The sequence below is a fragment of the Stenella coeruleoalba genome, assembly GCF_951394435.1.
Source record: "Stenella coeruleoalba genome assembly, chromosome: 15".
Classification (NCBI taxonomy): Eukaryota; Metazoa; Chordata; class Mammalia; order Artiodactyla; family Delphinidae; genus Stenella; species Stenella coeruleoalba.
The window spans coordinates 18,719,789-18,747,394 of record NC_137161.1 but is presented as its reverse complement, the minus strand read 5'-3'; the positions used below and the strand labels follow the sequence as shown (position 1 = coordinate 18,747,394).

The 27,606-nt window shown below is 55.1% G+C and overlaps 1 protein-coding gene across 3 annotated transcripts in view; it reads left to right on the top strand.

The window, feature by feature from the left end:
* The first annotated feature begins 6,614 nt into the window (after positions 1 to 6,614).
* The window catches only part of PLCG1 (phospholipase C gamma 1), a 36,208-nt gene continuing 15,216 nt past the window's right edge, over positions 6,615 to 27,606 (top strand). Inside the window, exons 1-5 of one of the 3 annotated variants that reach the window (XM_079946404.1) lie at positions 6,615 to 6,678; positions 7,134 to 7,452; positions 26,994 to 27,146; positions 27,224 to 27,317; positions 27,460 to 27,507. In XM_079946404.1, coding sequence (XP_079802530.1) covers positions 7,236 to 7,452; positions 26,994 to 27,146; positions 27,224 to 27,317; positions 27,460 to 27,507 — 512 coding nt within the window. In that variant the 5' untranslated portion in view covers positions 6,615 to 6,678; positions 7,134 to 7,235. Of the gene's footprint in view, positions 7,453 to 26,993; positions 27,147 to 27,223; positions 27,318 to 27,459; positions 27,508 to 27,606 lie in introns of all 3 variants that reach the window. The other 2 variants (XM_079946402.1, XM_079946403.1) reach the window with 2 other exon arrangements.

The following is a 27,606-nucleotide window of genomic DNA, read 5'->3' as shown; positions in this document are numbered from 1 at the left end:
CAGACGCGGTAATTATTTCTCACAATCCCAAGTATTACATGTAAACAGGCCTCTTCAAGATCACTTTAAATAGCAAAACGGTGTTGATTTTTTCAGGTTTGAAAATGATACTGCAGTTATGTATGTATGTTTTTAAAGAGTCTTTTAGAAAAACACTGAAATATTTATAGATAACATTATAGAGCTAAGATCTGTGTCAAAATTATATGGAAGGGGTTAGCGGGTAGAGTCTGGCACAAAACAAGAGTGGCCACCAGTTCATAATTAAAGCTGGCTGATGCTATCCTGTCTCCATTTATATATATTTGAAATTTTCTGTAACATTTTTAAAGCAATACAGTTTAAGTGGTGATTATGTAGATGATTAATATATATCTATGGGAGAAATGAAAAGAAACCTGTTTTAATGTTATACAAAAAGGTAATTATGCTTAGGTTAACATTTCTAGTGACAGTATCACATACTGATTCAAAAAGTATTTTCTCTGCAACAACACAGATGAATCTCAAAAACATTATGCTGAACATAGACCCAAGGGTACACACTCTATGATTCCATTCACATGAAATTTTAGAACTCACATAACTAATCTGTAGTGACAGAAAGTAGACAGTGATTGCCGGCTGGGGGCAGGGGAGATTGACTGTAAAAGGACACCCAAACACTTTTTGGGGTGATGGAAATGTTCTATGACTTAACTGGGTGGAGGGCACATGAGGGTATACATTTGTCAAAGCTCACCAAACTTTACACTTAAAATGGGTGCATTCTGGGCTTCCCTGGTGGCGCAGTGGTTGAGAGTCCGCCTGCCGATGCAGGGGACGTGGGTTCATGCCCCGGTCCGGGAAGATCCCACGTGCCGCAGAGCGGCTGGGCCCGTGAGCCATGGCCGCTGGGCCTGCGCATCCGGAGCCTGTGCTCCGCAACGGGAGAGGCCACAACAGTGAGAGGCCCGCGTACCGCAAAAAAAAAAAAAAAAAAGTGTGCATTTTAGTCTATGTAAGTTATTCCTTATTAAAGCTGATTTTTCAAAAGTGCTCTTTCTCAACTGAGAAGGAAGATGACGTGCTTTCAGAAATTATACTAGATGACTCAAAAAGTGGCTTTAATGGCGACAACTATATAGAAGTCAAAGATTCATGTAAAGAGGGACTTCCCTGGTGGCTCAGTGATTAAGAATCTGCCTGCTGATGCAGGAGACACAGGTTCGAGCCCTGGTCCGGGAGGATCCCACATGCCGCGGAGCAGCTAAGCCCATGCACCACAACTACTGAAGCCCGCATGCCTAGAGCCCATGCTCCACAAGAGAAGCCACCGCAATGAGAAGCCTGCGCACCGCAATGAAGAGTAGCCCCCACTCGCCACAGCTAGAGAAAGCCCACGTGCAGCAATGAAGACCCAACACAGCCAAAAATGAAATAAATAAAATAAATTTAAAAGATAAATAACTAAAATATGTAACTAAATACACTTATATGTGGACATCTGAATCATGCATCTCTAAAAATATTTATCAATACATTTTAGTTGCAAAAATAGCCACAAAACACCTGGAGTGTGACCTTATTGTGAAAACAGGTGACTGACTGTCTTATATTTAGAGCTGCCATATCTTAAGGCATACCCCTCACTTTGCTCTGTCCCCACAGCCACCAACAGGTCTAGTAAGGTCAGCTGTCCCTTCCCAGTGCTCCAGGGGCCCTTATCACACTAAATTGTCATCTGTTGACAAACGTCTGTTGGCATTTCTCTCTCCACTACTGGAGTGGGAACTCAGTCTGATTCATTCTGTCTCAGTGCTATAGAGGAGGCATCAGGAGTGTTTGTTGGAACAAGGGAAGAAAAGGTGGAAAAACAGCAGGTCCGGCCTGGCCTGTGCCAGTGGCTAGCAAGGGCACTCCCCTTCTCTGCCTGCAGCGAAGCAGTTACAGTATCCCTGCCACCTCCCTGAAGAAGGGACATCTGGAGTCCAGCTCTCCTGCCTCAACATCTGGGTCCCATTAGAGGAGCCCATCAGCAAAGGGGAAGCAGGGTCTGCAGAGAGAGCAGAGTCCTGGCCTGGTTTCCCCCTGAGGGACAGAAAACACGAGGCTCTGGAGAGTACCTCCCAGGTGAGCAGAATAAGACAGAAAAAGTGTGAGGCCCAATGACTAAGGTGGAGCCAATGGATGGATACTGGGGATGAGAGCTCAAAAGACATGACCGCAGGTTGTGGGATGGAGTTCAAAGTGCACTAAGGTGAATGCTTATTAAGTACCAGCTGTATGCTTAGGAGCAGGCTGGCTGACTCAGATGCTGGAGAAGGGCTGGTCAGACATCTAACATAAGAAACTACTGAGTAACAATTTTAAAAAGTTTAAAGAAAAGGGATAAAGTTTCATGCATGGATCAGATTTGATGCTGCAAGTCTATAAATCTGCCTACCTTCAACTGTGGAAGGGGCTTCACTAAGCTATATTTTTATACCTTCTATATTCACTCGAGGTCATTACAAGGAACAATGAAAACTGTGTCGGCATTTGCTGTTAATCTGCTGAGAACATTCTCCACTATTTCAATCAAATAAGTGTCCACTTGAGAAACTTCTTTTATAACTTAAACCCAGGAAAATTTTTCTCCCCCAAGGAATCAATTATCAGAATAGAAGGAGTTTTTGCTTTGGCTACCAGGAAGCTCAGCCAACATTCAATTCTCAATCACAGCCGCCATGTTAACCCATATTAACCAAATTACATTCCTCCTTCAGGTAACAGCATATCCCATTTCTACAGTACAATATTTTTGCCTTTTAAGAAATGTTTCAAGTACTTAAAAGACTAGAAAGAAGACATCTGTGATGGGCACAGTGATGTGCCACTCAGATTCCCCTTCAAGGAAGCACTTGTTTCCGGGAAACCTGTCAGCTCGCTAAGACCACCGTGGCTGCAGACAGCTGTCTGGCCAAGGCTGTGCTCTTCCCAAGACAGCCCACATTCAATGGCTTATTGAGGTGCTGCAGCAGAGCTCCCTGGGGGGCTGGCTGAGGCTGTCGCCAGGCCTGAATCACAGCTTAACTTCTCCCTGCGTCCCCTCCTGTTTCCTTCCCTCCCTTCCACAGTGTTGATCCCAAGGGCACTCCCTAAAAAATGTTCTGCACACTAACCTCTGACACAAAGCCTGCTTCCCAAAGAACCCAGCCTGTAACAGCATTTAACCAAATAACTGAAAACAGAAAACACATCAGGTATGGGTATTAAGGAAGGGGTAAGAAAACACAATAAAATGTTCATACCTACATGGAAGGCAACACAGCATGGACTCTGGATGGGTTTGAATCCCATCTCTGCCACCTCTTAGCTATGTGTCCACGAGTATGCCTCTCAACCTCTCCATGCCTCAATTTTTTTTCTGTGAAATGGGGATAATGAGAGAACTTATCTCAGTGCTGTAATGAAGAGTAAATGAGCCAAGGGGGTAAAGCAGTTATACTACATGCCAAGTGCTGTTCTAAGTGTTTGCTAAATAAACACCTGTGGGGTCAGGCCCACAAGGCCAAAGGGGCAACTCGGCTGGGACTCCCCCCCAAACTCCAGGCACAGGTACTGGCATAGCCGGAGCATGCTGAAGCATGAGTGTTGACAGAAATAGGCCCAAGCCGGGCTAGCTTTGGTGATGTCATCTGTGTGGGCCTTGCGTGGGTGCTGGGCTGCTCCCTCCCAGCCAGCGCAGCTGCAGGCACTGCCAGTAACACCCACGTACCCATATATATGCTGAGCTGGGGGAAGCCCATACCAGTCACACCCTCTGCACACCCTGCTTTTCCTGAACCTACTTTGGTGGAGGGAGGCACCTGAGACCTGGGATGCTGGCTCAGAAGTCCCAGGAAAAAATGGGGCCCTGCTTCCTGATTAAGAGCCTGGCACTAGACTGAAAACTTGAGATCCTGTTGGCAGGAATTTCTGGAGCCCCCGGAGGCCCGGACCCAGAGGCAAAAGTAAAAGCAAAAGCAAGGAAGCATGGGCTACATGTCGGGAAGCTCTCAGAAAATGGAAAAACGGAGATTTTTAAAAAGCATCACCACCCACAGGCTGCCCAAGTTGGCCCAAGAAGTAAATGAGGGCTGCAGCACTTAGGAGGCCTCCTGGAAAAACGGATTAGATCAGATAAGCAGGGAGGGGCCCAGTCAGCCCCAACCTGTCTTCCTGGCCTCATCACCTCCCGTGTTCCCTCTCATTTAGTAAACTCTAGCCCTCTTTCTATTCCTAAACTTACTAAGCTCTTTCTGGTCTCAGGGCCTTTGTACATGCTGTTACCTCTGCCTGGAAAGTACTTTCCTCCAACCCACCTCTAATAATTCACCCAGCCATCTCCTCACATCCTTTAGGCCTCTGCTGATGTCTTCTTGTCTACTAGATCTCAAGTAAGTCTCCCTAATGTTTTAGCTCATAGTCCTCTGTTCTTTTTCTCCATAGCCTCCATGATAATTGTCCCTACATAACAAAGTGTTTATCTAATGTCTGTGAATTCCCGGGGCGCTGGTGCTGAGTTTCTCTTGTTCTCCTGACTCATGGTTCCGACACCTAGCACAGAGAAGCTCAAGGCCGCAGACAGGGGCAAGCACCACTTCAAGCCCCAGCAAGCCCAAACCACACGCTGCGAGCACTCAAGTTCTGCACTCAGGTTTCCTGTGCCCAGGGCCAGCCACTCCCAGAGCCAGCCACCCCCAGGGCCTCCCCTCACCCTTGCTGATTAGCCATCTAGCCTCCGTGTCCACTGTCCACTGACCACCAGCACCTACTGAAGCCAGTGGCTTTCCTGTGAGGCAGAAAATGCATGGCATCAGACAGATTTGGGTTCAAATCCCCATTTGTTAGTTATGTGGCCTTGGGGCAAGCTGTAGAACTTCTCTGAATCTCAGTTTCTTATCAGTAAATTGGGAACAATCATCCCTGATTAGAGTAATTATGAGGATCAGGTGTGATAACATGTTGTAAACCTTGTAATGCTGGGCCGGGCATTGGGTCAACTTTCATTCCCTCCCTCCTACTTTAAAGGCCTGTCACTAGGTGGCAGCCCATCTCAGCCACTCCACCTCCCCTTGGGTAGCTGAATCCTACTAGCACAAACACCTCAACTGCAGGCTGAATTCTCAGCTCCTTGGGGGTTGCACTTGAGGGGATCAAAACACACACACACACACACATGCTACCACTACAGCAAGACAAAGTCAGAGGTAGCCCCAGACACTAGTCACCACCCAGATGGGGGGAAAGCCCGAACACACACGTATATGTACTCACACATTCCTGGAAGCCTGGATCTTTCTCCAGCATCAGCTGAGTGCTCTGCTGAGCCTCTTACCTCTGACGTGCAGTACGTTGTCCTGCTCTGTCTGGCTCTGCCTGGCTCAACATCCGTCAGACAGGCTCCACTGTGACCGCAGGTGTCTTTAGTTTGGGCGGTGTTCTGTGACAGGGGCAGCTAGATTGCAGGGGTGAGTCTAGGGAGTGGCTGCTGGAAGACAAAGAGTGGGAATTATTCAAATAACCAACAAAAGGCCTTGTGGCTGGAGAATGGAGTGAAGGGGAGGTGGTGAGAGATGAAATGGGTGAGAAAGGGGCCAGACCACATAAGACCTGCTGGGCCAGGTAGGGAGAGTGGATTTTGTGTGCCGTGGGAAGTTATGAATGGTTTGAGGCTGGAGGTAGGGAATCATGATTTAATTTCATTTTAAAGACTAGAGCATAGAGAATAGATCCAGGCAAGACCAAGGAGGCTAAAGAGTCTGTCTGAGAGAAGCTGGGCCTTGAGCTCGTGGGTGGAGCGGAGATATCCCAAGGTAGAGTGAACTGGACTTGATGGATTGCTGTGGGGTTTAGGCAGAGAGAGGAATCAAGGGTATCTCCAATGGTTTTGGCCCAAGCATCTTAGAGGAGTTTAATGCCACGTTCTGAGAATGTGAAGGCTATGGGAGAAGCAATTTGAAGAGGGAGGTGAGATGTCTGTGTTACGTGGGGACGTGGAGCAGGTAGTTGGATGTGGGGGAGATACAGCTTTGGCACTAGGGTGCCTGGGTTTGGCGGGGGAGGGGGGACGGGGGGGTGACGCCATGGGAAGGGTCAGGTCGCCTTGGGAACTGACTCAGGACCCACCGCAGAGGAAGAGAAGCTTCTGGAGGTCGAAAGGCAGCGGCCAGAGAGGTAGGAGGAAAACAGGGGGAGTCGGGCCGGGAAAACCAAAGCTCTGGAGAGCATCTGCAGGAGGGGCGCAGTGAGGTAGGGCCTGAGCCCGCGTCCTGCCGCGTGGAGACGCAGCGTGCGGTGAGGAAAACACTGGTCCAGGCAAGGGACAGAGGCGAAGACCGCTGGAGGACTTGCAGTGGATGCTCAGGCCTGGGGTACTACTCCGAATAACGGGACCCCCCCAAGGCCACACTGGCCACTGGGCCGGGACAAACGTGGGTCCAACAATCTTAGGAGCTGCCCGCGGGCCGGCCCTGGGCGGCCAGAGGGGAAAGACGGGACAGGCCGGCTGTCCGTCAGAGCCTGACGACCAATCCGCAGGAGGCCCCGCCCCCGCCCCTCCCCAGAGATGGAGCTCGGAGGACCCGCCTCCGCCGCCGCCGCCGCCGCCGCCGCCGCCGCGGGTGTGAGGCGAAGCGGCCTGGCCTGGTTCCCTCCGCTGGGCAGCCCGCCCAGGTACTGGGTTTGGCTGGCGGGCCCGGGGGGCGCTCCGCACCCTCACCTCTCCTCCCGGTCGCTGCGCGGGCGGCGCTCCGGAAGCGGGCTTGAGGGAACTGCTGCGGCCGGGCCTGTGCGGGACAGTGGGCTGGGCAGCCGGCGTGTGCGACTGACGGCCGAGTCGGCGCGAGGCTGCCGCGCGTGACGGGGCCGGCCGTGGCCGCCAGGCTGTGTCCGGGGCCGCGTGAGGTAGCTCTGCGGGACGGAGGGACTGGCAGGTCGACCGCGGGCGGCGCGCTCGCCCCCAGCCGGGGCCTATCCGGGGGTCGCGGGGCGCAGGCGCGGCGGCGGGCGACGGGCGGGGGTCCTCCCCACGGGCGCGCGGGCGCCTTTGTTCCAGGCGCGCGGGCCGAGGCGGGGCCTGCAGGGCCGCCCCGCCCCCCGCTCAGGCCCCGCCCCGTCTCCGCCCGCAGGAGCCGCCGCCGGGGTCTGCTCGCCCGCCGCCTCCGCCGCCGCCAGCTCGCTCCCGGCGGGCCTGCGCCGCGGCAGCCTGTGCCGCCCCCAGCGCCGGAGCCATGGCGGGCGCCGCGTCCCCCTGCGCCAACGGCTGCGGGCCCGGCGCGCCCTCGGACGCCGAGGTGCTGCACCTCTGCCGCAGCCTCGAGGTGGGCACCGTCATGACTTTGTTCTACTCCAAGAAGTCGCAGCGGCCCGAGCGGAAGACCTTCCAGGTCAAGCTGGAGACGCGGCAGATCACGTGGAGCCGTGGCGCCGACAAGATCGAGGGGTCCAGTAAGTGCGCCCCCCTCCCTGGGGCCCGCCGCGCGCGCGGGGGCGGCGGTGGTCTGCGCGGCTCCCGCGCGCCTCGGGCCGCCGCTGAAGAGAGACTTGGGCAAACTTTCGGGCTTTCCCCCCCACACCCTGTGGGCCCCGCCCCCGCCTCGGCCCGGGTGGTCACCGGGGGCGGGGGGCATCCGGGTCCTCAGTCACCTGACAGGACACCCCCTCCCCCAGCCGGGGGGGCGTGTTCCAGGCTCTTTGCCCAGAGGCCTAAAAATCCTAGCGGGTTGGAGACCAGCGAGGCCGGCGTCTGGTCCCCCACAGCCCGGGAGCGGTGTCGGCCGAGGCGACGGGAGCCGAGGCAGCGTGCCCCCTGCCAGCCCCAGAACCGGGGCCAGACCAGATGCGCGCTCTTTCTCCGAAAAGAGCAGCCTCCGCGAAACTCTGGGCCTCCCGGCTGGGCTCATACTTGGAACGGAACCTTTGGGGTCCCTGGGTAGAACTTAGGCAGTTGCTACGGGAGGGCTGGTTTTGGAGCGGAACCGGGCCTATGCATCTCCGTCACGGGGAGAGGGAGGAAGGTGGTCCTGTTCGGTTTGGAAAAGCCTGAGGGGAGGCAGTGGCTGCTTTTTCCCGCCGCCTCTTTTGTCCCGAAGCTGAATTTTGGAGGTCTGTGTGCGTGGGCAGACACCCAAAGCCGGGGCACGGAGAGGGGCCAGGCTCCCCTTGTCCTTGGATGCACATTCTCAAGAGCTTGGCTCCCAGGAGGCCAGCCTCACTGCTTTGTGTCAGGTACTGTTCAAGAGCACGCAGCCAAATTGGGGTCTAGCCCTTTGTGGCCTGTGGCCTGTGCCCCGTAGCTGGAGGGAGCCAGGAGTGGCTACTCTTGATTTCCTGCCTCTTTGCCTTCCCAGGCCTGACCTTGGCTGCTTTTGCGAAGGAGGGAGGTGGGGGATTTTGAAAAACCCCAAATCCTTCAGAGTGTTATTCCACTGAGCGCATGCTTGTGCTGTGGCCGGATGGGCCCCCAGCTCTGCTCTCCGTTCCCCCGCCTCCAAGTGTGAGGGGTGATTTGTCTGCAACCCCAGGCTGTGGGTTGCTTCCTGCAAGGACCCCCAGAGACTGATGTTAGAGCCAGGTTCAGAATTAGGTCCATGTGTAGGAAGGGGGTTCAGGAAGTGACACCCCCAAGGGAAGGTCCCACAGACCTCCTTGGCTGTGGTGAGAAGATGGCTGAGAAGATTGGGAGGAAGGAAGGTCTTACGGTGAGGCAGCCGTCCTCAACTGCAAACTCCAGATCTGACACAGCTGCCGAACTTCCACACGGCAGCCGCCTTCCTCGGTGCCCCTGTCGGCCCTGTCAGCCATTGGGAGAAAATTTTAGTTATTTGAGAGACTGGATTCCAAAGTGGAGGAAGGACAGACACTGCAGAGAGCTGGGATGGCCCTGGAAACATCACCCAGGCATCAGACTCCAGGCGCAGCCCCTTCCATGTTTCTGTGGTGCTCTGTGTGCTCGCTCTCCTGAATTGGTAGCACGGGCTGGAGGTTCCCAGATAGACTTCTCCTAGGTAACAGGCTGCATTTCAAACCGTGCTCGTGACCAGCAGGCAGTAAGTGCAGCACAGTGGTTGAAGGCAGGGTTGGATTTGAAGCCCGTGTATATTAGTTGTGTAGCCCCTGCAGCTAGCTACTTCTCAGAGCTTTAGTTTCCTCATCTGAGAAGTGGGAGTAATAATACATCCACTATATTTTGTTGCTCTGGGGGTTAAATGAGAAGATTAAAACAGCTAGCACAGTGCCCGACACATTGTAAATGTTTAATAAGTGTAAGCCGTTATTAATGGTAACAATAATGGAGTATGACTGCTCTCCTGGACTGAGACTGTGTGGCTGCAGAAGAGCGTGAGGGTGAGGGTGTCGGAAGGGAGGAGGATGGGGCCCCAGTTCCCATTTCACTGAGATCACTACCCGGAGATGGGAGGATATGGTTTTGTTTTGCCCTGACCCAACTACTCAGCTACCCACCTACCACGTAGAACAGTGGATAGAGTAAGTATAAGGAGATATGCACATCTGGCTCATGAGTGGGTAACTTTCTCGTTTGTACGTGGGGCATGTACAGAAAGAATGGGTGTGGAGAGGCAAGAGGCTAGTCCACGATGTCTCAGGTGTTTGGGGATGGAGACAGGAATGCAGAGGACCTGATGACCCCAGCCCCCAATGGTGGGTCAGCCAGAGAGGTACAAATTCAGTGATCTCATCAGTTAGCTGGTGATATGCACATCTGGCTCATGAGTGGGTAACTTTCTCGTTTGTACGTGGGGCATGTACAGAAAGAATGGGTGTGGAGAGGCAAGAGGCTAGTCCACGATGTCTCAGGTGTTTGGGGATGGAGACAGGAATGCAGAGGACCTGATGACCCCAGCCCCCAATGGTGGGTCAGCCAGAGAGGTACAAATTCAGTGATCTCATCAGTTAGCTGGGATTTGAGAGGCCTGGAACGTGGGCAAAGGATGTAGAAGGGGCCCTGGCCCTTTGATTTTGGAGGCCCGGTTTGAAGGATTCCGGGTGAGAAGGCTAATGGACACTCGTGTGGAGTTCAGACCTTGCAAACAGAGCCTCATGCTGAAGCTGCCCCATTGCTGTCTATTCATGGGTGCACCTCATTGTGGGGTTCTGATCCCTGCAGCCCCCCTCTGTAGGTTCTGAGAAGTTTAGACTCCCAGCAGGGCCCCTTACCGTCTGGCCTTTTCCTGCTGACCCTGTAACCTGGCCAAAGAGAGAGAGACACTTCTGGGACCCTCAGGGTGTCCGTGGCCCTGAGGAGAGACTGGGGTTCAATGAAAGTGCCCGGCACTCATGTAGAGCAGGGGTCCCCAACCCCCGGGCCATGGACTGGTACCAGTCCTCGGCCTGTCAGGAACCGGGCCGCACAGCAGGAGGTGAGCGTGGGCGAGTGAGCAAAGCTTCATCTGCTGCCCCCCGCCATCGCTCGCATTCCCGCCTGAAACGCCCCCGCCCCCTGTTAGTGGAAAAATTGTCTTCCTCGAAACCAGTTCCTGGTGCCAAAAAGTTTGGGGACCACTAATGTACAGGACCTCAACAGGACCTCATTCTGGCCTAACTCTGTGCCCTCTCACTTTATCCTGCACTTGTGAGACGGGGCTGGCAGGTGCTCACTTCTCCAGTGGGAGTTTGGCTTAAAAGAGGGGTGGGGAAGTGCCTTGGTGCTGGTTGTCACGGTGGTGTGACAGGAACCAGGTCAACGTTGGGCTTTTTATGTTACAGATACTGACTTAAATGAGCACAAAGCAATTACAGACCTCCTGCTGAGTGCTACAGAGACTTTTCATCATGTTTTCTTGGTTTATCCTCTAAAGGGCCTGGAGTACCACCCCACTTTACAGATGAGGAAATAGAAATGTAGGGAGGGAATTGTGCTGCCATGTGACAGCCTCAGTTGGACCCGGCTCTCCAGTCAGTGGCTGGTCGGCCAGTCCCAAAAGGACTCAGAGCCCCGGGATTGTGCTGTGAGTGGTCTCAGGCCCCCGTTCTGTGGTCTGCGTTGCTCCTCTGAGGAGAAACCGTTGTGTTCAGACTGTTCCTTACAGACAGCCTCAGCCTCTCTAGGCTCTGGCTCTACACTTTTCCCTCTGGTGCCTTCTGGGATGAGAGGTTCAGTCGAGGGTCATTGTGGGAACAGTGTCTCGGGTGGAGGCTCCATGGTGGGCTCTGAGTGCCATCCAAGCGTATCTGTGGGAACTTTTGCAGCCCCAGCCTTTCGTCTTTGATTCTTACATTGACACCCTTCTAGACGCCAGGCTTTCTCAGGTGGTGAATGAAAACAGGCCCTTGCCCTTAGGGAAACTAAAGGGGACAATGGAATGGTACCTTTGATGCCAGGGGTAGGGGGTGGCAGAAGAACGCAAACCGCCTTGGACAAGGCAGTCAGGCTCACAGGGTAGGTGACATTGGTACCAGCTGTCTGAGGCCTGACCCCTGTGGCTGTCAGACTGCTGAGGAGATAGACCACAGGACCAGCCCTGAGGGCTGGGCCCAAGGTGCCCGAGGAGGGCAGGCCTGTATCATTGGGGATTTTCTTTGTGCTGGCTGGTTGCTCCCGGGGGGAGAGGGGTGAGAGCACATGTCCGGATCTCCAGAGCTAGCCATCCTCGCCTGTGCGTTTCCTGTCTGACTAGTTTTTCCAGGGGAAGTCAGACCTCTTAGTGTTTCCTCAGCCCCCCAGGCTTGCCCTGATGTGTGGGTTTCCAGACCAGCACGGCCAAGCTCTCTGTCCAGCTGGGGCTTTTTCTTTCCTGTGAACCTAGGAAAGGGGCCTGCTTCACAGATGCCTGGAAGAGCTGAGCACAGCAGCCCTGGGGCCCCCAACACCTCCACCTTCTCTCTGTGTGTGCACGTGCCCACACAGACGTACGCAGATGCACAGGCTTGAGTTACCAGTTAGAGAGCTTGGTCACTAGCTTGCTTTGGGTAGCCCCTTAGAATGAGGGGCATTTATTTGCTCAGTAAATATTGTGTGAACACCTCTTATTTGCCCAGTGCTAGGCACTAAGGGTTCAAAAGATGGATAAGACTTGGTCAGTGGCATTGAGGGACTCCCAGACTCCTGGAAGAGACAGATTTGGGAACGTGTAATTATAACCCTGTGTGTTATGTACCTAGAGGTACATGCTGAGAGCTTTCTGAGTGCAGAGTAACGAGCTCTGCTCAGCAAGCAGGGGGTCGAGAGGAGAGAGCCGGGAAGGCTTCACACGGAAGGTGGCCGGGGAGCTGGGCCTTCCTGAGTGGTTGAGGAACTTGCCTGTACCCTGGCTGAGGCCCTGGGGATCGCTGTGCAGGGGTTGGGCTGGGGGCAGCGTAGGGAGGGCCACGGCATGCTGTAACTCGTGGGTTGTGCTCTGTTCTGTAGGCCAGCTGTCACCAGAGGCTGAAGCAGGACTGTCCTGTGTTTGTCTGGGAGAGGTTGAGGAGGGAGACCCGTGAGCCACTGCAGTTTGCAGGAGAGACCTGATGAGCACAGCACAGCCTCCTTGCGAGGCAGGCAGGAGGCGGCAGTGATGGAGGGGAGGGGAGGGGCTGGGGCTGGAGGGAGGAGACAGTAGAGCCAGAGTAGCTTAGCATTCGGGCTCTGAACTCTGACTGCCTAGGTTAAAATCCTGTTGTGCCGCTTACTTGCTCTGTGACCTTGAGCGGGTGACTTTATCTCTCTGGACTCCTTGTTTATAAAAGAGGGATAGATTACATTTTTCTCATAAGGGAGTTACGAGGATTCGGAGAGAATCTGCAAGATGCTTTGCATGGAGTGTAGCACCGTGTAAGTGCTTCACGCATGGGAGCCCTGATGAGGAGGAAGGTGAAGATTAAGTTGCCCAGGAGGACCTGTTAGTGGAAGGGAGCAAATGTACCTGTGGTATTGAGGGGATGGCCACCAAGCGCTTTGATTCGGAGACAAGGAGGCCCCCTAGCCTCTTCCATGAAGCTCTCAGGAGCCCCTCTATCATCAGGGCTCTTTCCTGACGCTGACTTTTGCAGGGTGCCAGGGCAGTTGGCTGTGAGCAGCGGTTTTGGTATCATATGAAGATATCAGATTGGCCTATTTCTGAGAACGTCGCCCTGAGAAATGCTACCTGAGCGCCTTGGTGGGAGACCCCTGTCTTCCAGGAAGTGCTTTAATGCCAGCACGTCAGTGTGCTAGGGCCTGCCTTTGCCTCTCCCGTCGCCGTCCCTGTCGGTCTCCGTTAATTCAAAGCATCTCTTCCCACTCTGTGCCCTTTTCTCTGGGATGTGGCTTCAAGGAAGTCAGCGGTGGCTAAGTTGGAGGGAGGAAGTGAGGCCTAATGTAGCAAAGTCCTGACATTAGGGGATAGGAGACATTTTCCCCCTCTCTGCTCCCTCTCTTAGAACTGCAGAAGTCAGTGGGGACTTTGAGGGGAGTCCCAGGAGAAGTGGAGGTGGGGCAGGAGGAGGGGAGTGTTCTGGAGCTCCTAGTAGAGTGCTTTGTTTAGAGAAGCATGGCGCCCGGGCTTCTCTGGGGGGAAATCTTTTGAGAGCAGCATGGTAACAGGTGATAAGACTCTAGGCGGAGCCCAGGGTGAGGAGTGGCCTCCAGCAGCTGTAGCCAGAATCAGTCAGATTTGGGTCTGAGTCTCAGCTCTTCCTGTGACCTTGGGTACACGTCATTTTAACCTATCTTAAACTGATCTTCAGCTGTAAAAATAATTTCTCCCTCACGGAGCATATATTAACAATGGTCAAATGAGATCCGTATGAGAGTGAGAGATTCTATGTGAGAGTGCTCAGCAGAGCATGTTGCACTCGTGGGTGCTTAACAACTATTTGTTTCCTTTGCTTTCACCATAACTAACTACAGAGCTCCAGTTCTCCTGTCCACCACGAAGCTGGATGCCGTGGCTGCTCTGACAGCCTGGGCTAGAAGTCTGTTTCCTACTTCTTTTCTTTGTTCCCTCCCTGAGTCTGTACACAGAGGTCGGGGGCAGGAGAAAAATTGGGTACTTGAATAGTGCATTAGTTCATGGAGCATTTTCTCATCCATTGTGTTGTTTAAGCTCCACCACAGCTCCAACTGAGAGGTGGGAATGATAGGCTCTCCCTTGTAGATGAGGAAACGAAGGCCCCAAGGCTAAGGTGCCCCAGCAGGTTCATGGTAGTGCTGGGACCAGAGCCTGGAACTTCTGATTCCCACTGCAGTGTTCAGTTTATTCCTCCACTCTGGGGAAATGACAGTAAGGTGGGTGTTCTGCAGGACCAGAGTTGTTTTACTTTATGTGGACAGAACTCCCTGATCTCTCCTCTGCCCTCTGGGCAGATGTCCTGGTCGATGCGCCCAGGCCCCCTTCCTGGCACGCTGGACTCAGAGCCTCCATCAGGACCCTCTGCTGCCCTCGGCTTGCCACAGCCCCCATCAAGATGCTTCTGTCCCTGCTGCGGGGGCCAAGGTAGCAGAAGAGCCTCGCCCTGACTTGCTCTTACTGGGCTGTGGTGACAACCGCACTGAGCCTCTGCCAGGGCAGTGGGAGCCTGGGCTCTGGGCTCTAGGTGCCCTGAGAAGGGCCTCTCCAGGACCCCGACGACAAGCTGAAGCACATGCCTTCGTCCACATGTTCCTTCGTTCATCCCACATTTAGTGTGGTCTTAGCTCCTGTGTGTTAGGTACGCTGAACCAGACATGATGACTCCAGCCTCTGACTTGTTCACTGTGGCAGTAGATCTCTAGCATAGTGAGCTTTCCGTATCACCATAGCTACTCTTTCTTTCCTTGAAGGGAAAAAAAAAAAAAAAGCCCTGAAAACAGCTTTCTTGGGCCCTGTGGCACACTGAACAAGTGAGGTGCCACTTGTGCCTCCCTGGCTTTGGACTCTGGCATTTGCTGATGTGCCAAGCACTGTGGAGTCTAGCGGTAAACATAAAGGTTAAGGCACATATAGCCAGAAAGAAAAAATAACGACGGAGTCCGGGCACGCTGAGAAGGAAACAAGCCAAGCTTGCTCTGTCGGTCTGGAGAGATGAGGGTGTGCTGTGTTCATCTCCATGGCTGACGGCAGCCGAGGCTTGGCTCTCCCGTAGGCCGTATGTGTGCGCCGTGGCAAGCCACCCCACTGTTTCCAGAGGGGGGCCTTGGCGGCTCTGGGTCTGCCCCCAGGTGCAGAGCCTCAGCACTCCGGGCAGATTAGGCTGGAGGAGGATTTGGGGAAAGGAGGCCAGGGAGGAATTAGTTCCTGTGACTTGAGCACGGGGTACAGTGAGGGTGGCCCCGCTGTTGTGGCAGGTAGGCTGCAGCCCTTGTGGGTCAAGAGGCTGCCTTGGCTGGGGTCTCGGAAACAGAGAACTTTGTGTTCACACTCCAAGGTATTATAGCCGTGCCCTTGCCTAATTGTATCTCTCCGCCTTCACCCCAACACACATACCCCTGCTTGAGCTGCCCCCGAGCCACAGCTTCCTGCCATCACCCCATCACCCCAGAGTTAGAGCCGCTCATCACAGCTGGGTGTGCTGGGGCCTCCAGAGGGAGTGGAGACTGAGGCTGCCTCGAGAGAGTGCCCTCAGCCCTAGAGGAGAGGGAAGAAGTGTGAGAAGGGGGAGGTCCTTGGATATGCTGGGGCTGGGGAAGAGGTGGTGGGGACGGTGCAGGTGGTCGCTTTGGTGGAGGCTGAGGTCCCAGGAGATGCGGCTCGGAGAGTCTCCGCTTGCATTCCTGCCGCAGTTCTTGATGGTCTCCCTCTCCTCCTTGTAAGACTAGTTCCTTTTGAGGAGGTGCTTGGCTTGCCTTTGAGAGGCTGCAGTGGCTGAGTGCCCAAGCACAAGTACTAGGTCTCTCCCCGACTTGTCACCTCTAGGAACCAAGCCTGTCCTCGGGGAAGCAGAGAGGGCTCCTTTTTATAGCCCACATGTAGGCTTTGTGTATAGGCTCTGCTGCTTCCTTCTGGGCCCTTCCCGGTGTTGGCCGGTGGCCCTGGCTTCAGCAAGACTAAGGATGCAGAATACATGGGGCAGGGCTTTCTCCTGCAGGAGACTGGCATCTCCCTTGCTGAGCCAGGCCTGGCACAAAGCAGCCTGGAGTTAGGAAGCAAGAAAAGGAGGTGACCCAGTCCTTGATCCTGGGAAGCTTGTGATCTGGAACGTGCAGAAAACCGTGAAAGCCGAGGGCCGGCAGGAGATAGTTGTGCCTAAAGTGCTGTTGGCTGAGCGCGGGGCTCCAGAGAGCATCAGCCTGCCACTGTGGGTCACTCCCCCTGCTGGCTAGCAGGCTGGCGTTGGCTAGAGGATCAAGGCGTGGGTGAGGAGTGGACGGTCTGACCAAAGCTCCAGGCCCTGGTGGCAGACATCTGACCAGACTGGTAAGGCGTTGGGCCACGGAGAGTTGGACCGCTTGTTTGTGTGAGACCTAATTCTAACTCATCGGGGGTGGGCCATTCACATTGGGGTTGGCTTCCTGTTTTCTTGGACACCTGGGGACGTGGCTGAGCTGAAATGTCCTGAGGGAAGTGGTTGTTTAAGGGGCGCCCCCCAGGTCCCAGTGTCCTTGGCCTGGCCTTGCCCTTGCAGGGGTAGGGCACTGACCATACTGGGACTCTGGCTGTGTAGCTGTGGGTGTGTGGTGGGTGAATGCAAACCCCATGGGATTGTGTGACTTCAGCCTCAGGCCCAGAGAGTGTGGGCCCGAGTTCATGGAGTGACTGACCCTAGGAAGGAGGGGAGGAGTTGGCCACAGGTCCCAAAGGCTTCTGCGCCTACTTGAGGGTAGGAGGTCAGCTGGGAAGTTGGGTAGCGACAGGGGCAGGGGGCGACGAGTCCCTCTCTGAGGCTCTGAAGACCACTTCCCCCTGTTTGTCCTCCGGTAGCTCTCCTATTCTGACCCTAACACAGTAATTGAGTATGATGTGTCTGTGTTCGCCTGTCAGTTCCTAACTGGGGCTGGCCTTTCTTGGGAGCTCTTAGCATATCCAGCAAGGAGGTTAGAAAACGTAGTATATATCGGTTTGTCAGGGGTTACTCAGAGCCTCTTGAGGCCAGCAGTAAAATAACAGAGAGTCCCCTCCAGTGAGAACACCTGATGCCTAGACTGTTCCTTGAGGGTGTCCTGGTCCCTGGCCTGAGAACTGGCCCACACTGGAAGGGTGAGGCTCTGCAGGCAGGGATGGGAGGCTAGCAGGCAGCTGTCTGTGCTACAGGAGGTGAGGCCAGGAGCTGTCTTAAGAGGGTGGAACCAGGGAATTAAAATCAGGAAGGGCAAGTCCCAAGGTAGCCACTCCTTTCAATAGGGGAGGTGATTTTGAAGAATCTGAGCTGGGCTTCCTGGGGAGGCAGGGAGTGGGTGTTCCCTTTCACCTCGGACTGAGGTCAGAGAGTAGATCACATACTGGGGCCTTGGCTCCCCGGGAAGCAAAAGGAGGACAGGAGAGTGACTTGGCTTGGGCTGGTGTTGCCCAAAGGGGGTGGCCCACTGAGGAGAGGCTGGACCAAGCAGCTCTAAACCGGGAGAGCAGGTGGGTGTACAGAAGAGGGCGTCTGAATGAGCAGGCCTGTGACTTACTGACCCTTGTCATTGTTTAGAACGTCTCCAACCTAATCAGGGTTGACTCTGTTGGGGGTTTGAGGGCTGGCCCCACATGTCCCCCAAAGAGGGAAGGGCCCATGGTGACAGTAACAGAAACCAAAGAGGCGGGGAGCCAGGGCCGGGGTCGTGAGACAGCATGGGGGTCAGCAAGCTCCACAGGGGAAGGCCTCTGCCATCCCCCTCCCACCTGTACCCCAACTTCAGCCCCTATCACTCAGCCCCCAGCCGGAGGCCCCTATCATTTCCTTTCAGGAGAGGGCCCCAGATTTTTTCTTTCTTCTCCTAACAGTGCATTTCCTGCTAGGCACTGGGGCATTGACGCCAACAGGCATGGAGCTTATGCTCCAGTGGAGAAGACAGTCAGTCAAATAGCCTTAAAATACACAGCATTCCCACTCATCTAGGTACTAGGTAAATGTGGTTGTGAATGATATTAGAAAAGCCAGTAGGACTTGTTCAAGGATTAGATTGGAGGGGGTGAGAGAAAAGATGTTAAGCATGGTTCTGAAGAGTCGAGTCTATGCACCTCTTTGGAGATGATGCTGTTAGCGGACCCAAGAGGTGTGGCAAGAGGCCTCGTTTTGGTGAGGGGTTGACTTTGAGGCGAACAGGTGGAGACGGCAAGTAGGCAGTTGGTTTGAAGGGTCTGAAGCTTATAGTCGAGGAGTAGGCTAGAGCTGTGTTTGTAAATTGCCTGCATTGACACTGACTGGGGAGCAGGGAGAGCATCGGGAGAGGAGAGGCCCTTGGCATGGGCCTTGACGAAGGCCAGCGTGGGGACAGGTGGGGATAGGCCTGGAGCCCAAGAAGAAGCAGGAAATCAGGAGAGGAGAAGTCAAGGGCAGAACTTCCAGCAGGAGGGAGGGTGTGGACACCCGTGTTGATTGCCCTGAGGGTCAGGAAAGAGGAGGCTAGAAAAGTGACTTATGCTTAGTACTCTGGTTCTCCAGGTGGCCTGAATGTACCATGAGGAGCATTTCATTGGGCCTTTTGAGATCCTGGACACTCCAATACCCAGCCCTGCTGGGCCCTCATCCTCTTCCCTGTAGCTGGGAGCCTGGCAGACACAGGCCATCTAGAAAGAACTCGGGCAGCACCAGCCTGCAGAGTGGGCAGATGTCAGCATCCAAGGGACTGCCTGGGGCGTCATGTGGGCTCGGGCAGAGAAGCTGGGGCAAGCCCCTTGTTGCACCTGCCCCCACTGTGGTGTTGATGGCCAGCGGAGGCCTACCTTCCCTCCCCTCTCATCCATGAAACTCTGAATGCCCTTTTCCCCAAACCCCCAGACTACTGCATCGATGCCTTGGCTTCTGTGATCCTCCCTGGCAGACCTGGACAGGCCAGTCCTCCAGACCTGCCTTCTGTGGACAGAATGGTCCGAGACTTCCCACATCCAGCTCCTCACTTTCTCTGGCTCTCGGTGCCACAGACACCTCCCTGTTGTTCTACTCTTTGCAGGACCTCATAGTTATCTGCTTCCCCATCTGTTTCCTCCACCGGGCAGGAGCTTTCTGGCTTTCTCAGGGGCAGGAACTCCAATGCCTTACTGATCTCTGTTTATCCAGGACCCACCCCAGGGCCTGACGTGGAGTAGACAGACATTTGAAAGTTTGATCCCGGTGATGGAATGAAAGAACAAGCCCAGTAGATAACTGCTCATCTCTCTCCCAGCTTTGAGTTCCTTGGGTGGGGCCTCCTTGCCCTTCCTTCCTTTGGAGCCAGGGCATGCTGTTCCCACCTCTGAAATGGATGGGATTAATTTTGCATCTTAGGGAAGAGGGCTGCCTGCCTGAATGGTGTGAAGGCTTGCTGGGCTGCCCTGCTTTTTCTCTGCAAACCCAAGTTCAGGGTGTGTGCTGCTGTGGGGCCGCTGCAGAGGGTCCCAGTTCTACATGAACTACCACGTGACTGTGACAAGACCCTTGGGAGCCTCCATTTCCTCATTGCTCCACAGAGGAGGTTCACCTAGAATCTAGACTCCAGATGATTCATGAACTGGCGAGGATCCTTGACAGCTGTGACCTGAAGCAGTTAGTATGTAGGAGTGCAGGGTTCCGTGTAGGAGGATCCCACAGATCCCCATCCAACTGTCCGAATGGCCTTTTCCTGTTTATTAAGGTGGGAGAAGGGCTGGCTGCTCTTCTCGGTCAGGTGTTTGGGGAACAGTGATGGACGAAACCCCAGCCGGGAACAGATGCTGAGCTCTGCCCTGGGTGTGCCCTGTACTCCAGGGTTTGGCTAGGCCTTCCCTGTTGCATCTGGGAAGGGGTTTAGTCCTCTCGCCCCTGCTGGTCTGGTTTGAAGGTGCTGCTGCACAGGAATGGGAAGGAGATAAACTCCGGCCTCACCTTCCCTTTGCTGCATGACCCTGTGACCCTGGGTCTCTGAGTCAGGATCCGTCCTTTGTAAAATGGAGGCTGAGAGCTCCCCACCCCTCCGCTCTCATCTTTCTCCCTGGGAGCCGCTCCAGACTGTTCTGTTGGGCGGGGATAGGGGGGCTCTCATTCCTACTCCTTGAGCAGTAGGTGGCCGACATGGAAGCTGCTGGCCATCCCAGGCCCTGGCTCCTGCTGCATCAGACTCCTTTCCCACCTGTGTGCAGGTTCTGTCTTATCTCCTCTTTGGCCACCTCCATCCTTCTCCTTCCAAGCTGTGAGGCTCTGTCAAAGCTGTATAATCCTGGCCGATCCAGGCACCCTAGGGTGCAGAGGCCTCTGGCTCCCTGTGTAGGGCAGCAGAGGTGCAGAGCTGGGAATCAGCTGGTTGGCAGTGCGCTTCCCTTCGTGGATTCCTTTCTCCATCTCAGCATCCTCTGGGGGAGAAAGTTCAGCTCCATTTGTGCTCTCTCCGGCCCTGATGTGTAGTTTCTTTGGAGGGTGGTACAGGAGGTGCTGACTTGCGGGATGGGGACTGGGAGTGGTCCATCTGTTTGGCCCCGGCTGTATGTGGAGAAGATGTGATTGATGAGAGATCGTTTCTGGGAAGGTCTGTACAACTCTTCCGACCCCTGGGACCCGCTCTTTTGAATCTCCTGGTGGCCTTGGCTTAGACCCAAGCAGGGCGTGGTGCTCAAAGAGCCCTGCCTGTTCTCTTTTGTTTTCCCCAAAGCACCATTAGCTTCCCATGGTTCCCACCGGCTACAGGAACCTGTGTACAGGAACCTCCCAGTGTTTTCAGATTACTCTGGCCCCTGGGGCGGTGCCCGCGCCCCCCCCCCCCACCCTGTGTCTGGTCCTTCTTTCTTCTCTCCACATGGTCACCCCACTGACCACTGCATTTGCATATTTGTTGGAGCTCCTCAGCCTTTGTTGCCCCATGGCACCACCTCTTCCAGGAAGTCATCCCTGATACTCTCTTTGAGCATCTGTGGCCTCTTAGATAATTAGCTCTGGAGTCTAACTCTCGTGTGTTCATTCCTGCTTCTAAGCACTCTGTAAGCATTTTGAAGCCTCCCCAGGGACCTGGGTTTGGGGAATGGAGAGGAGGCAGATGTGGTTTCTTCCTTGTGGAACTCACAGGTCAGTGGCCTTGACACCAAGGAGGCATCAGATGGTGTGACCAGAATGCGGAAGCACCAAGTATGCCACGGGACCAGGCCTGATGGAAACTTAAGTTGAGAAGGTGGGCCTGGCACATGCAGAGGCTCAGAGGTAGGGGGAGCGCTGGGAGCGGATGTGGGGCTGGGGTCTCTGGATCTCGTGGCTCTGACTGGACTTGGGCCCTTTTGAGGAGTGCTGAGCTTTGCCCACCTTCCTCCAGGACACGCTGCAGGGCTGGGCGTCCACAGCCCACTGTCAGGGGCAGTGAAAACCCCAGGGGAAGGGACCTGTCCCGGTAACATTCACTTACCTCTTTCAAGCTTCCTAGATGTTTTTAAAAAAACTTTGGTATTTATCATGACTTACAGCTATTTTAAGTTGTAAAAAGTATTTACATGCATTTTTATACGGTTAGTTTCTTTTTTTTAAATTAATTTTTGGCTGCGTTGGGTCTTCGTTGCTGCGTGCGAGCTTCAGTAGTTGTGGCACACGGGCTCAGTAATTGTGGCTCGTGGGCTCTAGAGCTCAGGCTTACTAGTTGTGGCACACGGGCGTAGTTGCTCCGCGGCACGTGGGATCTTCCTGGACCAGGTCTCGAACCCGTGTCCCCTGCACTGGCAGGAGGATTCTTAACCACTGCACCACCAGGGGAGTCCGGTTAGTTTTGAATTTCCTGGTGGCCTTGGGGAGAAACGGTTAGTTTCTATTGCAGAAACGGTTAGTTTCTATTGCAGTTTCCACCAATTAATTTATGCACTTAAAGGGAAGACTCTCTTAAGAGAAATATTTTGGCGAATGCATGTTTCATGTCCAGAAATTTGTGATATGTGTCATTTCGGTTTTTTGTGTGTGGTGGTGCTGGTGGTTTTCTTGACCGTATCTTCATCATTAGGGGGTTTAATTTTCAGTATGTTCTCTTGTCCCTTTCTAGCAAAATCACTTTGCTGACTCTGTGTAGTTCGCTGTCTGCATGTGAAGGGTTTATGGCAGGCCCACCCCCACTAAGGCCTTCACTTTATCCACAGGCTACCTAAGAGCTGAGAGACTTGCCCGAGGCCCAAGCTGTATCCTCAGAAACAGGATTTGAAACGTGGTGTTTGTGATTTCAGATCTGTTAGCATTCTCTTCTGGTGCCCCACCCTATGCAAGGCCGGGGTATGTGTAGTGCCGGCACGGCACGTGTTGGCTAGTGCACACGTGCGTAGGTGAGATGCTGTGACTGCAACAGGCCCGGTGCTGAGGCTCAGGAAGCAGCCTCTGGCTTAGAGCATGTCATGTCCATGTGCACCGATGTGAACTCGGAGGCTCCACAAGTCCCACTCTTCCCCCATGGTGCCCCATCCCCGTGAGACCCTTTTTGGAGCTGGGGAAATGGCTACTTGGGTTATTTTCCTTGGGCCAAGGCAGCTGTGGGCCAGCTTTACCTCGCCTAGGTTTGGGTTTGCCCCCAGCAACTCTGACAGTGGCTGCTGCTGGCTCATGTAGGCCCCATGTCAATGGCACTAGGCACACAGGCAGGGGGCGTCAGACTTCACTGGGACTGGCGGCTCCTGGCAGGGCCCTTATGCAACCCAGTGAGGTAGGAGGAATCCCCAGTTTACTGATAGGGAAACTGAGGCCAAAAGAGTGCGTGACTGGGCTTCCCTGGTGACGCAGTGGTTAAGAATCCGCCTGCCGATGCAGGGGACACGGGTTTGAGCCCTGGTCTGGGAAGATCCCACATGCCGCCGAGAAACTAAGCCCGTGTGCCACAACTACTGAGCCTGCGTGCTACAGCTACTGAAGCCTGTGCACCTACAGCCTGCGCTCCACAAGAGAGGCCACCACAATGAGAAGCCTGCGCACCACAACGAAGAGCAGCCCCCGCTCGTTGCAACTAGAAGAAGGCCCGCATGCAGCAATGAAGACCCAACGCAGCCAAAAATAAGTAAAATAAATAAATTTTTTTAAAAAAAGAGCGGGACTGCCCAGGACCTCACAGCTAGAGTTTAAGATCTGTGTGGTTCTCCTCTGCTGGGCCTGGACAGCCTTCAGGAAGGGGATGGTCAGGGCAGGCTTCCTGAAGGAGTGGGAGGAGGCAGCCTGGCCTGTGAGCAGGTCCTCAGCCCTTAGGGCTGGCATGAGAGGCCAGTCCCTGGTCCAGGTGCGGTGGTCCCTCATTGGCCCAGAGCCTCTTGAGGAGGGCAAGTCTATTTCTTCATGAGAGTTTGTGGGCGATTAAATGCCAGGGACTGAGTCCCCCCTCACCGCCCAGGCTTGTCGCTGTCTGCCATGGCCTTGCTTGGAATGGTAATACCCACGCTGTTCCTTGGGGCCTCTGCGTGGGCCTTGGGGACCTGGTCCTTAGAGGAATGAGCCCTCCATGGCTCCTAATGGGCTGAGCTGGCTGGGTTGTGCTGATGGACCCCCCCAGGCCCTCTAGGGTTTGGGTGAGCTTGGGGGTGGGCCTTTGTCATAAACGAAAGCCCTACTCCCTTCTGCTGCACATCAGCCCAGCCTGGCTGCAGGCCCCTGGTTGTGGGATCCTGCCCTTGTCCTCAGAGAGTTCCCCCATCTTACTCCCCCATCTCCAGCCTAGCCAGGACCTCCCAGTACCACTGGCTTTTCTTTTCCCCATGTCCCTTGAATGTTATTCTCCGTGGTTCTATGTGGGAATGAGTGCTGGGTCGTGGGTTTCCTGCTCCTCTAAGCAGTTTTCCTCCCTCCCCCAAGCTCCCAAGTCCTGAGAGGGTCTCTCTTCCTGCCCTTCCTTCAGGTCTGACCCAGACCCTGCAGGGCAGAGGCCGTGCCTGTCCCAGGGGGTCTCCTCCCCTTGATGGCAGTCCCTGGGCAACTGGTCCTGGCTCTCAGGAAGAGGACCCTGCTGTATTTATGCTGGGAGGCAGGAGGGTGGGGCTGAGGTGGGAGGTCACACAGGATGCAGCTTTTAAGAACCTGGTAGCGCCTCTCACCGTGGTGTCTTGTCCTTCCAGCCTGCGGTTGGCTTGATGGACTTGGAGGGCCTGAGGGCCGGGCTGACAGCTCCAATGGGGAGAAGTACAAGGGGCCTTGTGTGGCCAGCAGGAGCCTGGGAGACTTGGGCGCCTGGCCCAGAGCTGTTGTGTGCCTACCTGGTCCCTGTTTTGGGGACCAGCCTCTTTTGCTTCCGGCATGGTCTCACTGGAAATGTACTCAGGAGCACGGGGCAGGCCACAGGGCACCTAGGACCCGCTGGCAGTGTGTGTTGTGTGTACGTGTGTGTGCATATGCAGCACATGTGTGGGGTGCTGCAGGTGGCCTGGCAGCAGGCTTCAGATTGACCCTGCAGTTGCTTGCCGGGCGGTAGCCACATCATGGACTAACTACCTCTGATGACTGGTGGGCAGCTGCGCGGAAGGGCCCAGGCTGTGGACCACACAGGCCTCGTTGGCCTGTATGCGTTGTGTGTGTGAGGTCGTGTGCCTGTGTGAGAGGTGTGGGAGCGGGGTGACAGCAGCTCTGCACCGGAAAAGCATGCTGGTTTCTGTTTCAGAGGGCAAGGTTTGTGGTTATTCTGCAGTTTCTGATCTGGGCATTTCCCCTGTTCAGCTCCTCCTTCCATCTTTGGGAACCCTGTCTTCTCAGGCTGGGTCTTTGTGACCCAGTCTCCCTCCCCACCCCCCCTCTGTTTTTACCTGAGCATAACTCTTCATTTTAAAAACCACTCCCATTGTGCTACCCCTCCCCCCAGTGGTGTGCCTGCTTTTTCCGTTGTTTGTTCAGTCATTCAGCAAGCACTGGGTGGCCTTGCCCAGCCTGGGAGAGATTGAAGAACAAACACACACGTAGTGCCCCAGGGTGTCAAGGGCATGATTACTGCAGGAAGGCTCTTCCAAATTGGGTCTTTGGTGAGAGAGAGTGGAGTCTGGGAGGTAGACAGCCCCTGGCTAGGGACCAAGGTGAAATGGGGGACAGGAAACACAACAGTTCTTGCCCTCAGTCCAGCTTAGGTGGGATGGAGCAGAGAAGATGGGAGGGCAGAAGTGGCAGTAAATCACTGGAGCCGCATCACAGCGGGCCTTGAAGGCCGGAGAAGGAGTGGGTTCTCCATAGTGGGCAACCTCAGGACGGATCAGAACAACAACAGCCTATACAGATTCGTAGGCTCAAGAAGGATGGCTGATTGGTGAGAACTGGGGGGCCCTCAGCTGGAGGACTGGGCCTGTGAGGGTTGCTGAGGGCACGGGAGCAGGGCCCAGGGAGAACTGGCAGTGTTCTGGCAGGGGAGCTGGACCTGGGGCTGGAGGCGATGCCACTGTTTGAGGTGGGATAGGTGGAGCACAGCTGTGGCTAGAGGGACAGGAAGAAGGCCTTGGGATTGGGCCTCTTAGAACATTCCAGCCGGGGTGCTGTGCACTTCAGGCCAGGAGGGCTCTGGGGGGAGGTGGGCCAGGCAGCATGCTGGCAGCCCTCCTGGCTCCAGATCTTCCGGGCCAGTCTGGGTCGAGAGCATTTGAAGAGGCTCTAGAGCCAAGGGAGCGCTCAGAGTCATTTCTGGCGGCTAAGCCAGGCTTCTCTCTTTTGACCTCCCTAAATCTGTCTCTTTATCTGGCTGGAAAGTGTGCCCTCTGTGCAGGGTCCCAGCCAGCACCCAGGGACAGTGTGAGTGTGCAGCCAGGCGCTCTCCAGGCCTGGGGTCACAACCTGTGTGCCTGCTCCGACTGTCTGTGCAGACCACAGACCACCGAAGCTGACAGAGCCGACGGGGTGGGGGAGGCTTGAATGAGTGCCCACCATGTGCCACCTACAGGGCTGGGCGCTCTGGGCTGTTAGGACCTTTGAGCTTACCAACACCTCCAGGTGCCGCAGTCTGTTACCTGTGTTCACCGAGGGAAGCAGTGGGGTCAGAGTGGTTGTCACTCTGCTGAGGTCACGCAGCTAAGGTGAGGTGGAGCCCGGGAGTCTAGTCCCAGCAGGCCCACCCCAGGGCCCACGCAGGTCTTTTCTGCCACCCTGCCTTCTAGAGAAATTCAGTCAAGCTCTCTGCTCTAGAGATAGTAAAACCGAGATGGAGGGAAGTTAAATGAGTCACTCAGTGTCATCTCAGAGGTAGTGGCTGAAGCAGTTCATCTGCCACTCTGACCTGGGTGCTGCCCCAGTCTGTGCCGTGAGGCCAGAATGGGAGCCATCCGTGGGCAGCCACTGCTCTTGCTGGGTCTTGCTCAGGGATATTTAGGGGGTGAGCCGTCAGGCTGCACCAGTTCTCTTGGCCCAATCCCTCCTTCCTCCTACGGACCCTGAAACCCATTTGGGCCTGCCCAGCCCCAGGCCTGCCCTTGAGACTTTATGATTCAGTTTGTGTACCTGTTTTTTTTTTTTTGCGGTACGCGGGCCTCTCACTGTTGTGGCCTCTCCCATTGCGGAGCACAGGCTCTGGACGCGCAGGCTCAGCGGCCGTGGCTCACGGGCCCAGCCGCTCCGCGTCATGTGGGATCTTCCCGGACCGGGGCACAAACCCGTGTCCCCTGCATCGGCAGGTGGACTCTCAACCACTGCGCCACCAGGGAAGCCCTAGTTTTAGTACTTTTGTGTCAGGAAAGGGTCCTCACAGAACAGCCGTGGGTCCCCATTTCTCTTTGTAGAGTCCGGCTCTTTCCCAGGTCAGAGTGAACTGCCTATATTGTCACCGAGGGAAGGTACACAGGACGGAGATTCCTGTTCCCGCAGACACTCAGCTTTTAGCAGAGCTCTGTCCTTAGACTCAGCCCAGTTCTCTGCTGTACCCCAGTAGGACTGAGTGGTCTTGACTCTGCCCGCCTTCCCGGGGTGGGGGGGGTCTCTCTTTGTGGTCCTCCATGAGGAGAGTGTGGGAATGAGTGGGAGACAAGGCTGCCCTCGTTTCAGTGCTAACCCTGAGAGACCTCAGCCTGACCTTGACCTCTTCCCTGCCTTCCTAGTTGACATTCGAGAAATCAAGGAGATCCGCCCGGGGAGGACCTCACGGGACTTCGATCGCTACCAAGAGGATCCTGCTTTTCGACCGGACCAGTCACACTGCTTTGTCATCCTGTATGGAATGGAATTCCGCCTGAAGACCCTGAGCCTGCAAGGTGGGAGCTGAGGAGGTGGAAGAGTTAAGGGCAGCAGCCCCTGGCCCCAGGCTCAGCTCTTTGCCCCTTGCTCATAGCTACGTCTGAGGACGAAGTGAACATGTGGATCAAGGGCCTGACTTGGCTGATGGAGGATACGTTGCAGGCGGCCACACCCTTGCAGATTGAGAGGTAAGAACCCCCTGCAGACGTGCTTAGGGTTGGGGCATCGGGCTCTAGGGAGCAGGGCAGGGACTCAGGCCTCTGTGCCCAGAGTCTGCCTGCTGGTCTCCTCCCTAAGCCTGGACCTCACTTCGGGCTTCTCTCCCTCCAGGTGGCTGCGGAAGCAGTTCTACTCAGTGGACCGGAATCGTGAGGATCGGTGGGTCCTGCGCTGTGGCTCTAGCCCAGCAGGGTGGGTTGGGGCCGCCAGAGCAATAGCCCACCTCCAGGCAGCTGCCTGGAGAACCGGAGGACCTGC